The following is a 16,866-nucleotide window of genomic DNA, read 5'->3' on the forward strand; positions in this document are numbered from 1 at the left end:
AAATAATCACACAACACATATTTTACTTGCATTTTTCTGCAAACAGTTCTTTCTATGCATTCCAATCTGGACTGATTTATAGACAGGAAGATCTTGTTCCTATGAAAGCTGCTTGATAGCTCATGTCTAGCTAGACTAATTAATTCCAGCCTGTTTGTGTGCTTGTTTTTTATATATCTTTGCTGCAACACAAGCGGACAGCTCCACCTACTGGCTATTTTAATCAATGCAATGCTTCTCAATGCTTTTCAATAGCAGTTACATGACTGAAAAAAGGTTGTTATTCTGAAACGGCGCAAATTAAACTGGCGTAAATCGAGGGCCACCTGTACTTCTCTAATTTCTACCACATTGATGTGTTTGGTAGGAAAGTCCTTCAGGCAGCAGTTTCTGGTATTGAGGTGCCTGCCTTTACATTTCTTTGTCCCTCCCAATTACTTGTAGACTCCATAGCTTGGGTATTACTACAGGAGTAGTGACTTGTGGACTCTCACCACCTTATAAAAGCAAACATAATTTATGCTTATCTGATACACTAATTTCTTTCATGGTGGTGAGAGTCCACAAGACCCATCCATTTTCATATTTTACTTAATTATTTTTTTCTGACGGCAATTCTAGTTTGCACCTAATTTTCCATGCTTTTTCCTTTTCTACATTTCTACTTATCCCTTCTTGGCTATAAGTCAGACTGAAATACCAGAGTGCTGAGAGGGGATTAAAGGGACAGTTCACCCAAATATTTTCTCCCCTTTAAATTGTTCCCATTGTTTCATTTTACCTGCTGGAGTGTTTTAAATTGTTTACAAGTAGCTCCTTTACCCCTATTTTGACATTTGAAATAGCTGATTTAGCCTGTGGTAGCCCAACCTATTGTGAAAGTTTCTATACTGGAGTATATTCTATTGAATAGCCTAAGTAAACACAGCCAGCAGAAGAGATTACACTCTCAGTTGGGGGCATGGTAGTTAAGTAATAAAATTATAATTTTCCATTGTTCTCTCTATGTATTGAGCTTTACCTTTACAGACAAATATAAGATAAGGACGCAAGTCTGTGTACATAAAAGTGATAACATAATGAGATCTGATATTACCTGAAACTCAACCCATTGTAATAGGCTGTGGTTTAAAAGCACAAAACCAGCTACTTTATATACACAAATAAACCGAAAAATGCAATTTCTCATAAATTTTATACTCTACAGCTGGTATAACGAGTCATTGAAAATACATTCATATAAAAACAATTTTACAGTGTACTGTCCCTTTAAGTGCTCTTAGGGCTTTGGGAATCTTTGCCTCCTCCAAGTGGCAAGAGTTAAATCCTATGAGTAATACCAGGAGTAATGGCTTGTGGACTCTCAACACCAGGAAAGAAATGAATTTATCAGGTAAGCATACATTTTGTTTTTTAATCAACTTTCCAGTTTACTTCTAAAATAATGTTTACTTCATTCTTTTTGTATGCTTTGTTGAAGGAGCAGCAATGCACTACTGGGACCTAGCGTAACACATTAAGTGAGCCAATGACAAGAGGCATATAGGTGTAGCAACCAATTAGCAGATAGGTCCCAGTGGTGCACTGCTGCTTTTGAGCCTACCTAGGTATGTTTTTCAACAAAGGATACCAAGTGAAAACATTTAAATAGATACCAGAATTATATTTGAAAGTTGTTAGAAATTGCATAATGTATCTGAATCATTAAAGAAAATATGGCTTTACTGTCCCTTCATAATACTTATTTTGAGAACCCCTGTCCTTTTAGGGAACACAGATTTCTTCATTGCCATTAAGTTTATTTGATCTGTGTATATAGTAACTTGCATATACTTTGGGCACACTAGCTAGGTGGTCCTGGATAAAGTAGGTAAATCTTCACAATGGATGGAAATGTGGCACTGTGTTTTAAAGAAATAAAAGTGGAAGCTAGGCTTGTAGATGGACTGTTGGATATAGGGACTGAAATGGGGCAGTTTGGAACCAAGTGAAAAAGCTTAAAGGGACATGATACCCAAATGATAAAGCATTTAATGTGATGCAGCATAGCTGTAAAAAGCTGACTAGAAAATATCACCTGAACATCTCTGTGTAAAAAGGAAGATATTTACCTCAAATTATTCACATCCCATTGTAAAGAATGATAGTCCCAGGACATACAAGGGAGTGTGCATCTGCCCTGTGCAGGCACAGTCATGTTATTTTCCTATTCCGTTTTAAGGAAGTTTACTGTGAAATCTCATGAGATTTAAGTGAAATCTCATGAGATCACAACAAAAGCAATGCAAGACTTCAGCACTGCTGATGCTGATTGGCTATTGTTTTGTTGTTTTTCCCCAACTTGCAGCTTTACAGCAGCTCTAACTGTTCACAGAGCACTTAAACTGGTGAGCTGAAGAAATTGTGAGGTAAAATATCTTCCCTTTTTTACATAGAGATGCTCAGGTGATATTTTAATATCAGCTTTTTACAGTTATGCTGCATCACTTTCAAGTGATTTAGCATATGAGTATTATGTCCCTTTAATACAAGTGTGCCATGCTAACAGTGATAAGGACAAAATGGCTAAGGGTAGTATGGCTTTTTATTGGCTATATAGCCGCACAAAAAAAATTTGGGCAGAGCTGTGGTCAGGGTGAGTTTTTCATAAGCTACATTTGGAAGTAAGTCTAAGACTACAAAGAAGTTATTTCTGTTTGATTTGCCGTCAAAGAAGGCTTCATATCACATACTTGCCACCCCCATATCCTACTGTCATTGGCACAGACCTAGTTGGTCTACACTAAAAAAATGTCCCTGGTCACTATCAGTAACAATTAGCAATAGATATTTCTTTAGCACATAGAAACCTAGAATTTGAGGGTAGGTAAGAAACAAAAAGACCCATCATGTTTATCCATATTACATGTTACTGTTTTCTTAGGATAGCCTTATGCGTGTCCCAGGCTTTTTTGCATTCTTGTACAGTCTTTGGGGCCTATCTATCAAGCTCTGATTGGAGCTTGATGCCCCGTGCTTCTGGCGAGCCTGCAGGCTTGCCAGAAACTGCAGTTATGAAGCAGCGGTCTAAAGACCGCTGCTCCATAATCCTGTCCGCCTGCTCTGATAAGGCGGACAGGAATTGCTGGAATTCAACCTGATCGAGTACGATCGGGTTGATTGACACCCCCCTGCTAGCGGCTGATTGGCCGTGAGCCTGCTGGGGGCGGCGTTGCATCAGCAGCTCACAAGAGCTGCTGGTGCAATGCTAAATACGGAGAGCGTATTGCTCTCCGCATTCAGCAATGTCTGTCGGACCTGATCCGCACTGTTGGATCAGGTCCGACAGACATGTCATAAATAGGCCACTTTGTGTGTACCACCTCTTTTGGAAGTTTATTCCATGAATCCACCACCCATGTTACCCTCTAACTTAAGATTGAGACCCCTTGTTTTGGTATTTCTTTTCTTGTGGAAAATTCTTTCAGCTTCCACTTTATTAAGTCCCATCATATTTTTGAAGGTTTCTCTTATGTCACCTTTTTCATTTTATTGCCTAAACCATACATTTTTAGATCACAAATTCTTTATTTGTATGTTTTATACCATGGACCATTTTAGTAGCTTTCCTTTGGACAGTTTCTAGTCTATTTATATCCTCCTTGAGATTTAGAGGCCTATTTACTATTGTGCGAGCGGACATGATCCGATATAGCGGATCATGTCAGCTGCACATTGATAAATACCTACAGCATACGCTGTCGGCTAGCGGGGGTGTCAATTCACCCGATCGTATTCGATCGGGTTGATTTCTGTCCGCCGGCTTATAGCAGGTGGACAAGTTATGGAGCAGCGGTCTTTAGACCGCTGCTTCATAACTTCTGTTTCCGGCGAACCTGAAGGCTCGCCGGAAACAAGGGGCCTCAAGCTCCATTCCATACGGAGCTTGATAAATATGCCCCATGGTCTCCTCTACTGTACACAATATTTCAGCTGAGGCCTAACTAGTGATCTATGAAGTAGTATACCGATCTTGCTATTTCTGCTGCTAATACCTCTCCAAATGCCACCAAATATTCGACTGGCCTTACTGGCTGCATTGTGTACCACATTTTAATAATCTGAAATAATTATTCACAAGTCCTGTTCCTCTTTAGTTAAAGTCAGTAATGAAACATTGAGACATTAGGGTAGATTTATGAAATGTCTGACGGACATGTATCGATGTGGTGAACATGTACGTGCGACATCACTAAATGCAGACAGCATACGCTGTCTGCATTTATCATTGCACAAGCATTTCTGGTGAAATGCTTGTGCAATACCGCCCCCTGCACATTCGGGATTATTGCTGTCCGCCACCTCAGAGGTAACGGATGAGTTAAGGAGCAGACCACTGCTTCTTAACTTTTGTTTCCGATGAGCCTTAAAGGGCCACTAAACCCAAAATCTTTCTTTCATGATTCATATAGAGAATACAAATTTAAACAACATTACAATTTACTTCTATTATTTATTTTGCTTCATTTTTTAGATATCCTTAGTTGAAGAAAAAGCAATGCACATGGTGAGCCAATCACACGAGGCTTCTATGTGCAGCGACCAATCAGCAGCTAGTGAGCATATCTAGATATGCTTTTCATCAAAGAATATCAAGAGAATAAAACAAATTAGACAATAGAATTAAATTAGAAAGATGTTTAAAATTGCATTCTCTTTATAAATCATAGAAGAAAAAATGTGGGTGGCATGTCGCTTTAAGGCTCGTGTGGAAACAGCTGCATCCACAGCATGATAAATCTACACCTATAATTGGCTTTTGGGTTTTTGGATCCTATATGCATAAATTTGCTGTTGCTAAGATTATATTTTAGATCCCATATATTTGCCCAGTCCTCAAGTTTTTTAATATCACTGCTCATTTGAAATATCAACTGTTACCAATTTTTCTGCCATCAGAAAACAAGCATACCTTCCCCTGAAGCCCACTTTCAATATCACTGATGAACATGTTAAAGGGACAGTAAAGTCAAAATAAAACTTATGATTTGGATAGAGCATGCAATTTTAAACAACTTTCTAATTTACTTCTGTTATCAAATTAGCTTTGTTCTCTTGGTATCTTTTATTGAAGAGTAAAACTAGGTAGGCTCATAAGAGCTCAGGAGTGTGCACATGTCTTTAGTACTCTATGGCAGCAGTGTTTTGCAACATTATTTGTAGCTTTGTTATACAATGTTGCAAAACACTGCTGCCATAGAGTACTAAAGACATGTGCACACTCCTGAGCTCTTATGAGCCTACCTAGTTTTACTCTTCAATAAAAGATACCAAGAGTACAAAACAAATTTGATAACAGAAGTAAATTGGAAAGTTGTTTAAAATTCCATGCTCAATCCGAATCATTAAAGATTCATTTTTACTTTACTGTCCCTTTAAACAAAACAGGCCCAAGAACTGACCCTCGGGAAGCACCACTAGTAACTGCCTTCTTATTTAAATGCACTCCATTAATTTAAACCCTCTGCCTTCTATCCTTAAAGGGTCACAAAACCTAAAAAAAATTTCTTTCATGATTCAGATAGAGCATGCAATATTAAAGGAACAGTCAACACCAGAATTTTTGTTGTTTTAAAAGATAGATAATCCCTTAATTACCCATTCCCCAATTTTTGCATAACCAACACAGTTATAATAATACACGTTTTACCTCTGTAATTACCTTGTATCTAAGCCTCAGCAGACTGCCCCCTTTATGTCAGTTCTTTTGACAGACTTGCATTTTAGCCAATCAGAGCTGCCTTTATGGTAAATTCACATTCATGAGCTCAATGTTATCTATATGAAAAACATGAACTAATGCCCTCTAGTAGTGAAAAACTATCAAAATGCATTTAGATTAGAGGCGACCTTCAAGGTCTAAGAAATTAGCATATGAACCTCCTAGGTTTAGCTTTCAACAAAGAATAACAAGAGAACAAAGCGAAATAGGTGATAAAAGTAAATTGGAAAGTTGTTTAAAATGACATGCCCTATTTGAATCATGATAGTTTTTTTTTTATTGACTGTCCCTTTAAGCAACTTTCTAATTTACTCCGATTATACATTTTTCTTCACTGCCTTGCTATCTTTATTTGAAAAAGCAAGAATGTAAGCATATTTTGCCGGCCCAATTTTGGTTCAGCACCTGTGTAATGCCTGCTGATTGGTGGCTGAATGTGCTACCCAGGTTCTGAACCAAATATGAGCTGGCTCCTATGCTTACATTTCTGCTTTTTCAAATAAAGATAGAACAAGAACAAAAAAATGTATTATAGGAGTAAATTAGAAAGTTGCTTAAAATCACATGCTCTATCTTAATCATGAAATAAAAAAGTGGGTTTTGTGTCCCTTTAAGTCAGCAAACTTAAGATCTACTCCAGTCCAAGGCAATACATTTTGCTAAACCTGTTTAATTTCACTAATTAATCTAGTTCCTTTACTCACTCAACTGCATGTAGTGGTGACTTCAACATTTGTCTAGCTGAATACAAATAAATAATGATATTTAAAATGATAAAAAATGGGTAGCAATTTTATAACAACATTAGAAGTCTGCAAGAATTATCAGGAACCATACATGTGTTTTTGTACGAGTCAGACAAAAGTTTTTGTAAACAAATAAATGCAAAAAATGTTTTAAAAAATGTAGTCGCCATTGATAAAATCCTAGTAGCTATGGCTCATGGGATTTCTCAAGTGCAATATATGCAACAAAATTAGCAAGTAAAATTAGCTGATAATATCAAAGAAAATCAAATAGAATGATGGCTCATATACTTTTTTAACATGTAAATTGTGTAACAACATGTAAATACATTATTATAAAACTTTTAAAAGCAATCATTTCTTATATTTGCTGGTTTAAAAAATTGTAATAAATGTGTGAAAACATAGTTACACACAAAAAGCAGATTGTGACACACTAATTAGGAATGACTGAAATGCGTTATAAAATATTGAGCCAAGAGTGACTTTTAATTTAATGGAGAACCTGATTCTGATATTCTTTGGTTTGTTTCCAGTCCATTTGAAGAAGTTGTAATGTGCATATGTTGTACTTATATTTTCCATGCATATCAACTTTATAGCACTCTTGTGCTTCTTAATATCAGAGTCCGTGTTCCTGCCAGCTTCACCAGTGTGTGGGCGCACTAACAGCCCATGAACGGAGTTTAACGAGAGGGTTATAAAATAGTATGTTTTCTTTTTGTATTGGAGTTGTATCCATGGACAATTAATGGAAAGAAAGAAAAAAAAAAAAACTCTATCCGGGTGGCTATACATTACCTTTTACTGACTCTGGAACCATTGGAATGAAGTTCACCAGTCAAAAGAAAAATGTTGTTTTGTTGAGTGAAAAGTTCACAAAAGCTTTAGTTTTATTGGCTGTATTCAAATTCATATTTTTTGGCTTGTACCAAAAAATGAAAGTTTATAGCCTGGATATTAAAATGTTCCTTCCAACGCTGTGTATTGAACGAATGTTGTAGATAAAAGATATATTTGGATCATTCATTAAATCCAATTATAGGGAGATTAATCATTTTGTATATGGCTTAAATGTAAATAGTAATAGTCCATTAATTCTTATTGAATGAAGAAAACTTTATTGAAAATTGTGTATGTGTGAAGCAAAATTGTTTATTACATAAATATCCAAAAATATTTTATGTTTTTGCTTAATTGATTTGTTTAAAAATAAATGAACATGTTAAAACAGAAAGGTTGCTTAATTTGTACATACTTTTAAATTAATATCAGTAAAACAACAAATAATGTATATATAAAAAAAAAATGATAAAAATTGACAGGCGCATAAAAAAGGAATTTTAAAAAAGGTGTCTTTGTGGATGTGCTTCATTATACCTCTTTGTATAATTATTATTATCATTTATTTGTATAGCGCCGCAAAATTCTGTAGAGCTGGCTAATACACACATTAGTCAACATTGGTCCATCCAGAAAACAGTAAATCAAGGCTGTGTGGATGAGGGAGATCTCAGTACTCAAGTGATTTTCGTTTTAGTTAGACGTGAACACCACTTAATACATTTGTAATCATATCTAGATTTATACCTAGTAAAACTTTACCTTTAAAGATTTACAACCTATACAATTGTGTTTATGTAATAAAATGGGGATCCTTCCAATCATCTTAGATCTTGTGGGATTTTCATTGGTTGGGAGGTCTGCCAGTGCCCTCAGCTCCTGCCCATAGCAAATGTCCCAGTTTCTGGGGAGTGCTCTGCCTCTACCAATGACATGACCTAACCCCGCCCACTCCATGCCCAGTCATGCCCACAACACACCTGCAGCCTCATCACTGTCATCATGGCTCCGCCCACAAAATACTGGTTAGCTACTGCACACAAGTGCCCTCATCGCTCTGTCCCTGAAAGCCTCTATGAAATGCTTGCTGGTATGCAAGTGTCTTATGTTCTTGAAAAAATGCTAATTTCAATGTCATATACTGGGTTTTTAAAAATAGTTTAAAGGAATAGGCAAGCCAAAATTAAACTTTCATGAATGCAATTTTAAGCAACTCTTTAATTTAATCCTATTATCACATTTTCTTCGTTCTCTTGGTATCTTTATTTGAAAAAGCAGGAATGTAAGCATAGGAGCCGGCCCATTTTTGGTTCAGCACCTGGGTAGCCCTTTCTGATTGGTGTCTAAATGAAGCCATCAATCAGCAAGCGCTACCAAGGTGATGAACCAAAAATGGGACGGCTCCTAAGCTTACATTCAAATAAAGATACCAAGAGAACGAAGAAAAATTTATAATAGAAGTAAATTAGAAAGTTGCTTAAAATTGCATGCTCTATCTGAATCATGAAAGTTTAATTTTGACTACACTATTCCTTTAAGTTCTTGCACATGCTTAGTGTACATTTTAATACACATAATTTTTTTTTCTTATACCGTGAAGCTTCCTTTTTTTTTCTTTCCTTTGTTTAAACTTATCTCCTTTCCATGACGGAATACCTAGGTATGGCAGCAGTGTTGGAACAATGTATAATTATGGTTCCAAACATTGAAGCAAGCACTGCGGCCATCTAGTGCTCAACGTGCACACTTATAAGCTTACCTACGTATGTTTTCATGGAAAGGAGCCAGCTCTTTAAATACTTAATAAAAAGTCTGATAAAATACAGTTTTCTTTGGGGTTTCTTTTAATCTGTTTACCCAGTCAGGATTTATCTCATAATTAATTTGAACTGGCTAATAAATTCAAATAGCTACAGCTACTAATGGAAATGCCTTATAAAAGGAAAACAAAAAACAAGTTTGTATTATCAATTCTTCAAAAATCTGTGTTTTTAACCCCCATAAAGATGTGCATGTGCTGCAGCTGCTGAGCATATCTAGTGATTGGCGGGTTATGATACTGCCGCTGCTGAATGGCTCACCGGCTTTTTCCTGCTTGGGCATTGCAGTTCTCTGCAGCTCTCAATCATGTCTTTAAGTATGTGTTTAAGCCCTTTGTAGGGATTATACTCTATCTTCAAAATCATTATACAGAGCAGCTTCTATATTATTACTATTGCTTTCTACAGAGTTACCTTTGTGGACTGAAAAACAAATATTGCACCAGGGCCCCTTGTTGAGTACTGCAAATTCTGGAGAATTCAGCAAAAAAATCCTATTTATTCAAAACGGTGAACAAAACGTGAAAACAATTCATCAGGACCCACAGGCTGGGTAGCGTTTTGGGTCAGTCCAGTCTTAGGGGTAGATTTATCAAATCAATTTCTGAGATTGTGAAAATGAATTGTACATCCAATTATTTAATATTAAACTTTATTAATTTGTATTATTGGACTAAATTATGTCAAATCAGTCCAAAAAATTTAACATGAATTTATAAGTAGAGTGAGGCTATTTGTAGAATTATGCAAGCAAATTCACCTATTATTGACAAATTTATTTTTTGTGTGTTAAATTCAAATATTTATAAAAGTTTCTTGAATCTGAACTTTCATTTAATGTTCAATAATAGGAGCTAACAACAATGTTTTTTTCATTTTTCAATTTTTCATTTTTATATGAAATTGTTTTCACTCACATACATATGTTTTTTATCCATTGTTATCCTGCGTTTGTAACATTATTCTTTTTTCCTTTGTGATGCACCATTCACACCGGAGTGCTTTCTTTTGAGGGTGTGTACAGCCCTTGATATTCTGATTGGTCAGAAACCAGTCAAATGGTGCACCACACAGGTGGGGAATCATCCTATGAGTAAGTGCTGAACAGCACGAAACATGTTAGGACTCCGCTCCCCTTTCCTGTGAACTGTTTTTGCTTATGTGCTGTGCTGTACTGCACTACATGTATTTTTTGTTTGCTGTTTTGACTTTGTAAGAATAAAGATCCTGGTTTTATCCTATCTTTTTGGAGTGCTGCTACCTCTGTATTTGTAGATTTATCAAAGCCATTCTCTTTAATTCCGTCAAAAATAGCGCATACAAACTGATCATCATATTCATCAAAGCACTCTGAGCCTATAATTGCGCAAATATTTTAAAAAAACTTCTTCGCACTCCGCTTGCATTCGCCTAGGCGCACGGGCGCACTCCCGAGTGCAACAATATACATTAGTAATAGGCGTAATTTAACAGCCGACCTACAAATAAGCCCAGTTTCGTATTTATCATTGTTTTGCACCGATAGGGCCTACACTTCTCTGCCTAACACTGCGCTAACAGACCAAAACCTGCTAGGGCTCAATACTTTTAATAATATTCGTGAGTCCCCGGCACTTCTGATATATACTTTATAAGTGAAATTTTGTATATAAAAAATCAGAATGAGCTATTGGCAGGATACAACTTTGATTTTACAATTAAATAACAAATGTTGATATGTATCAAACTTCTATATGTATAAAAATAAGTTATTAAAAATAAAACGTTTAAAATATACCAGTTAAATCGACTGATATTATTCTCACCTCAATGTCTCAAGGAGTATGATAGAACTATCTTTTCGTCATTTGTTCTGTACTGCTTGTATCTGACTTCCTCCTCTCTCCGATCTTGAGTGCGGTGCTGCTTTCTTGATCACTGGACGCTAAAGAGCGCCCAGCCGTGTCGATGCTGGAAGTAAAAAAGAACAGAGTGCAACCGCAACTCAAGGTAAAAGTTTTAATAATTGATATAGCGCTATCAATACAGTTGCACTTACAAGATCGTAGTAAAAATATCGCCTTTGACAATCAATCCTCAAACAGCAACCCGGCTCTTTTAACAACTGACGTTACTTCCAGCTGTATTCCGTCCAAGTGTCTGTGTTAGATCCAAAGGCACTGATACATATAACCACTAGTAACAATAGTCCTTGTAGCCACAACTCAATCTATTCAAAAGTCTGTAATTTCGTCCTCTGTGTCTACACGTTTCATCTGATTCACACAGACTTTTTCAAGACTCAGGACTCAGGAATCGGATGAAATTTAACTAATTTTTCAAAGGCTCAGCGCCAAGAAGAGACTGTTATTGCTAGACATTTGCGCTTCCAAAGGCGCATATGGGTAGTTATATATATATATATATATATATATATATATATCTCAATATATTGATATATCTATTTTTGCGATCTTAAATTATCAACATATGGCAAAAACAGCACAGAAACATTATATAATATAAATATAAGCTAAATAGTTACCTAAAAAATGCTTTTTTTAATAAATAAAATATGGCGGCGTAAATATTTATAGGGATGTACTGTGATAAATAGGGAGTAAATGCTTTTTCTGAAAGGCGAAATTTATCATTATTATGCACCAGCTCGCCTGCGCAAAGTTACGTCTATTTTTTTAATAAATTCAGGCGCACATGTGCGCTTCTCCAGAGGCGAGCTGGGGCGCAGTTACAGGCGAAGCACATACAGAGTTTGCCTAGACTTTGATAAATCTAGCCCTTAGTCATAGACACTTTGTTGACTAGGTCCCTTACTATTGCAATGGGAGGCATTGTTAGCTCTTAAAAGGTTTCACTGTGTGTTGGTTTTATTATTTTTGTTGAAAAATTCATGCTTTTTATCCTGTCCTAAATAAAACTAATGTTGTAATTATAGAGGTGAGCTACTCTCCACCAACAGAGTGGTTGGAGTTGTCTTTATTAGCAATTGAGGCATGAGTTCCAGGGTAGACATCGTGCTTTGTTTTTCATTTAACTTTTTCTTTTCACATATATAATTAGTATTCATAGTTTATTTCGGATCTTTCATTTGTATACTGATTATTTTTAGTCTAACAACAATTTAAAGGGACTTTGTATGAAACTACTTTAAGTGACACAGTAGTACATTTTCTGTTTAATCACTGTTTTATAATTTCCTATATGTAATATGCTTTACATATCTATCTAACCTCACCTGTTTTTTTATTTGCCTCCCACCCACATTGTAATATCATGGAGGATTCCCTTGTACTCTATGTAGGATGGGGAATTCCCTCTTTGCATTTTTATATTTGTTTTTGTTTTTTCCACCCTTCCCTCAGGCTAATCTTCAAAGTGTCTTTATTACAGTCAAATCTAGTTCTTATTTCACTTTTCATGCACATAAGCTTTCCAGCTGTCTTATTTACATACACAATTGTAAGACTGCCAGAACAACGCTTGTATTTACATACATTCATTAATTCTGTATTTCATTTGACATGAGTATATTTACTACATGTGTCCAATATTCAACTGGGCAGTTCAGTAGTTTAGCAGGCTGTCCAGTAAAATCTTCACAAAATTCTGGACATTTAAATGTCCAGTTTTTTTAAGTTTGAAAGCATTACAAATATGTAGCAGAAAAAAGTGAGGGACAGTTAAGGGAGTCAATTACTTCTGTTTTTGTGTGTTACTATAAGCCAAAGAGGTAAAACCATTTATTTGTTTGTTACTGGCAGCCAAGAGGTAAAATGACTGCTCATAAGATGCATGATGGGTTCAAGAGTGAGGGTTAAAGGGACATTAAACCCAATTTTTTTCTTTCATGATTCAGATAGAGAATACCATTTTAAACAATTGTCTAATTTACTTCTATTATCTAACTTGCTTCATTCTCTTGATATTCTTTCCTGAAAAGCATATCTAGATAGGCTCAGTAGCTTCTGATTGGTGGCTGCAAATAGATGCCTCATGTGATTGGCTCACATGTGTGCATTGCTATGTCTTTAACTAAGGATATCTAAAGAATAAAGCAAATTAAATAATAGAAGTAAATTGGAATGTTGTTTAAAATTGTATTCTCTGTCTGAATTATGATTGAAAAATGTTGGGTTTAATATCCCTTTAAGGTAGAGCTTTTGGTGAGGCACACACAGTGTAGCTAGACATTTCCAACAACCCCCAACCATAAATATTAGTTATATTTCCTATGCTGTCAGTATGTGTATTTTGACAATGTAGAAAGTGAGGTTAATACTTTAGTACCACAAGGTTGCACTATTGCTTGTATATAACTATGTGTTTAACCTCAGGCAAAGTCTGTTTCAGAGCACAAATGCACAACTGTGAGCTATCTGGTGGCTATGCACATATGCCACTTGTCATTGGCTTACCTGATGTCTCTTTAACATTCGTACTGCCAGAGGGTTCTTTCCAGAATATATAGGTGTTAAAGTTGAAGTGAAATAATAAGGGAACAAAACTGAAAACAGTTGGTGATTGGTCGCTATGCACATATACCTCTTGCCATTGGCTTACCTGACGTGCTCAGTAATGTCCCTTTAACACTCTGCTCGGGAGGCCCATCATTTCAGACTTACCTGAAACTAAAATTAAGAAGCAGCGGTCGTTAGAAATGTTTGTGCAATGATAAATGCGGACAGCATATGCTGTACACCTGCAGCAATGTCCAGCAGACATGATTCGCTACAGAGAATCATGTCCGCTCAACATTTTATAAATAAAGCCCTTTGCCTTCTGGCCTCTCTAGGGAGTGTGGAACAACACACAATTTTTATACAAAATTAAGAAGTGTTTGTTTAATGTCCCTTTAACTGCAAGTAGATGTTGTGATGGACCAAGCTGCCGAAGATAGACCATTATTCACAAGTGTACCAGGTCCTTTCAAATACCAATTTTAGGTTGGATACAAAATGTTTAATACGTAATATTTTTCCACCTCTTTGATTTCCTCTATTTGAGATTGATATTTTAATTATTTTTTATACGTTTTTTTTACAGGTGACATTCACAATAGAAGTCTTCATATTTTCAACATGACCTCCCTGACAAAGTCTGAAAACATTCTTTCAGCTACGTTACATTATTACCTGGGAGATCTAGTTAATTCTACCCAGCGATGCCCTCATTCACTATCATGCCCTCGACGTGGCAGAAGGAAATTTGACTTCACTTTAAATCTTACTGTGTGGAGCTTTTCTTCTCTTGAGAATCATACGCAAATCCTAGGAAATTTTCTTATTAACATATCCACGTCCTATCGGGATTTCCCATCATGGCAGTGGAAGGATATTACTCAGGTATTACGTGAAGCTAAGCAAAATGGGGATACTCTCATTGGAATCAATATGACAGTAGCTGCTCCCAATCAGAGACGGAAACAACCCTTATCCCTTAAACCGTACATTTTGGTTTTTGCTAATGATTCTGCCATATCAGAGCCAGATAGTGTTGTTTCTAATTTACATGGACAACGAAAACCTCTAACCCACAAACCACATAGGAAGGCAGAAGTAGTTGCAAACAGAAGGAGGCGCTCAACTGATATCCTTTTACCCTTGCAAAATAATGAGCTTCCTGGGGCAGAGTACCAGTATAATGAAGATAATGAGGGTTGGGTTGACAAAAAATCCTACAAAACTCTTCAAGTACAACCATCTGATAAGGAAAACAGTAAAAAAAAACTGAAGAAGAGTGGACGTCAAAAGAGCCAAACTCTTCAGTTTGATGAACAAACTTTGAAGAAAGCCAGGAGAAAGCAATGGAACGAACCGCGAAATTGTGCACGGCGTTATCTGAAAGTAGATTTTGCAGATATTGGATGGAGTGAATGGATAATTTCCCCTAAATCCTTTGATGCATATTACTGCTCAGGTGCATGCCAGTTCCCGATGCCAAAGGTACTGTAAATATTTTAATAGTATTTTTACACTGACTTTTATATATGTATATAAATATATATGTGTGTGTGTGTATATATATATATATATATATATATATATATATATATATATATATATATATATATATATATATATATATATATATATATATATGTAGTGTTGGGCAAGAAAGTGTATCTCTGTTTTATGGACTGTACAGTTTTTTTTAATCAATAAAATATCCCAGCTGTTTTATTAGGGAGCCCTCTGAAGCCGTAAATAAGTAATATTTTTATGTCTGTTCTATAAGCGTAGTTGTTAAAATAGTGAGATGTAAAAACTGAAGTTTATGTGCAGGAATGTCTTGTAAAGTATCCAAACTTTAATGCTTTTTTTTTTTTTTTTACTTTGTAGTAAACTATGAACTTTTGTCCGATGTTCTTTTTTGTTTGTTTTTTCAACTGCATTTGACACTTACATTTGCCCCTGATTATTTTTTGCCACATTAGATAATTTTATTTTAGATCCATTAACAGGATAACAATAAGCAAGTTAAATCTGAGACTGTTATTTGTTATTGTTATTATTTTTTCTCTTCAGGAAAAGTGGAGCCAAAAATCAAATAATAATAATACAAAGTTAAAACAAAAAGTATATTAAAGGGGCATGAAAATAAAAATGGCACATTTTATAATTCAGCATTCAATTTGAAGAGATTGTTTCATTTTACTTCACATTTTCTTTGACCTATTGGTATCATTTTTTTATAAGCATACCTAGGTAGGCTCAGGAGCATATGCCTCTTTTCATTAGCTCGCCAGATGTGTGTAACTAAGTCTTAGTAGTGCGTTCCTGCTCTAGAGCTGGATTAATTTATGTTTTTAACCCATTTGCAGGGTGTTATGTCCAGGGAACAAGGTTGAACACTCTCACTATTAATGGAACGTGACACAGGAACGCAGTATAACAATAGAAGTGTTTATTATGAACGTATTGCAATCATATAAATCAGTAATCATCTTATAAGAAATGTAATTATTAAACTAAACGTTACTTTTATTCGGATTTCAAATAAGACATTAAGATCGGCATACAAGAGTGGGCAGAAGAACGGCTACGGCCAGGCATAGCATTACCACACAGCAGATGTGACAGGTATTTATTTTATTAGATGTTTCCCAGAAACTTCTCCCTCAATCACTCCTGCCAAACTAATCCACCCCCTCTTAGCAAGTCAAATAATTAAAACAGTTAGTGTGCAGGCGTGCCTACGTGCTATGTTAATCATATTTTGTAGCAATTGTGTTAGTTAACCAAAAGCATTTCTCAAAATAAAATATGAATCCTCTCACACCAGTTCCTAGCATTGGAATGCGACACCCCCTTCTCCTTCTTGATAAGATTCCATGTAGAGGATAGCATCACCACCAATTCAAAATATGACATTTTTATTTAAGTCAGCATAAAAAAGTGTGACAACGTTTCATATTTACATCCTTAGTCATGTCCATTTTACAATCAATTAAAATCAGCCTTAAATAGGCTTCAAGTCACACCCCCACACACACACACCTGGGTTAATCCCTTATAGAAATTGTCAAATTCAACATAGTAACAGCTCCACCTAGTGGATTCACAATATCATTTTCATATAATACAACAAAAGCTTTTTATAGACACACATTCCAGTCCATTTCTCTATTCATTCCACCCAGGGTCATAGTTCCTAACTCATGGATGCAGTATAGCTCCCTACACTGTAGAATTTTACC

At 35.8% G+C, this 16,866-nt stretch overlaps 1 protein-coding gene across 1 annotated transcript in view; it reads left to right on the plus strand.

The window, feature by feature from the left end:
• The window catches only part of BMP3 (bone morphogenetic protein 3), a 76,384-nt gene that overhangs the window by 42,221 nt on the left and 17,297 nt on the right, over positions 1 to 16,866 (plus strand). The window contains exon 2 of the mRNA XM_053703229.1: positions 14,214 to 15,112. Coding sequence (XP_053559204.1) covers positions 14,214 to 15,112 — 899 coding nt within the window. The remainder of the gene's footprint in view (positions 1 to 14,213; positions 15,113 to 16,866) is intronic.

The sequence above is a fragment of the Bombina bombina genome, chromosome 2 (genome assembly GCF_027579735.1).
Source record: "Bombina bombina isolate aBomBom1 chromosome 2, aBomBom1.pri, whole genome shotgun sequence".
Taxonomy (NCBI): Eukaryota; Metazoa; Chordata; class Amphibia; order Anura; family Bombinatoridae; genus Bombina; species Bombina bombina.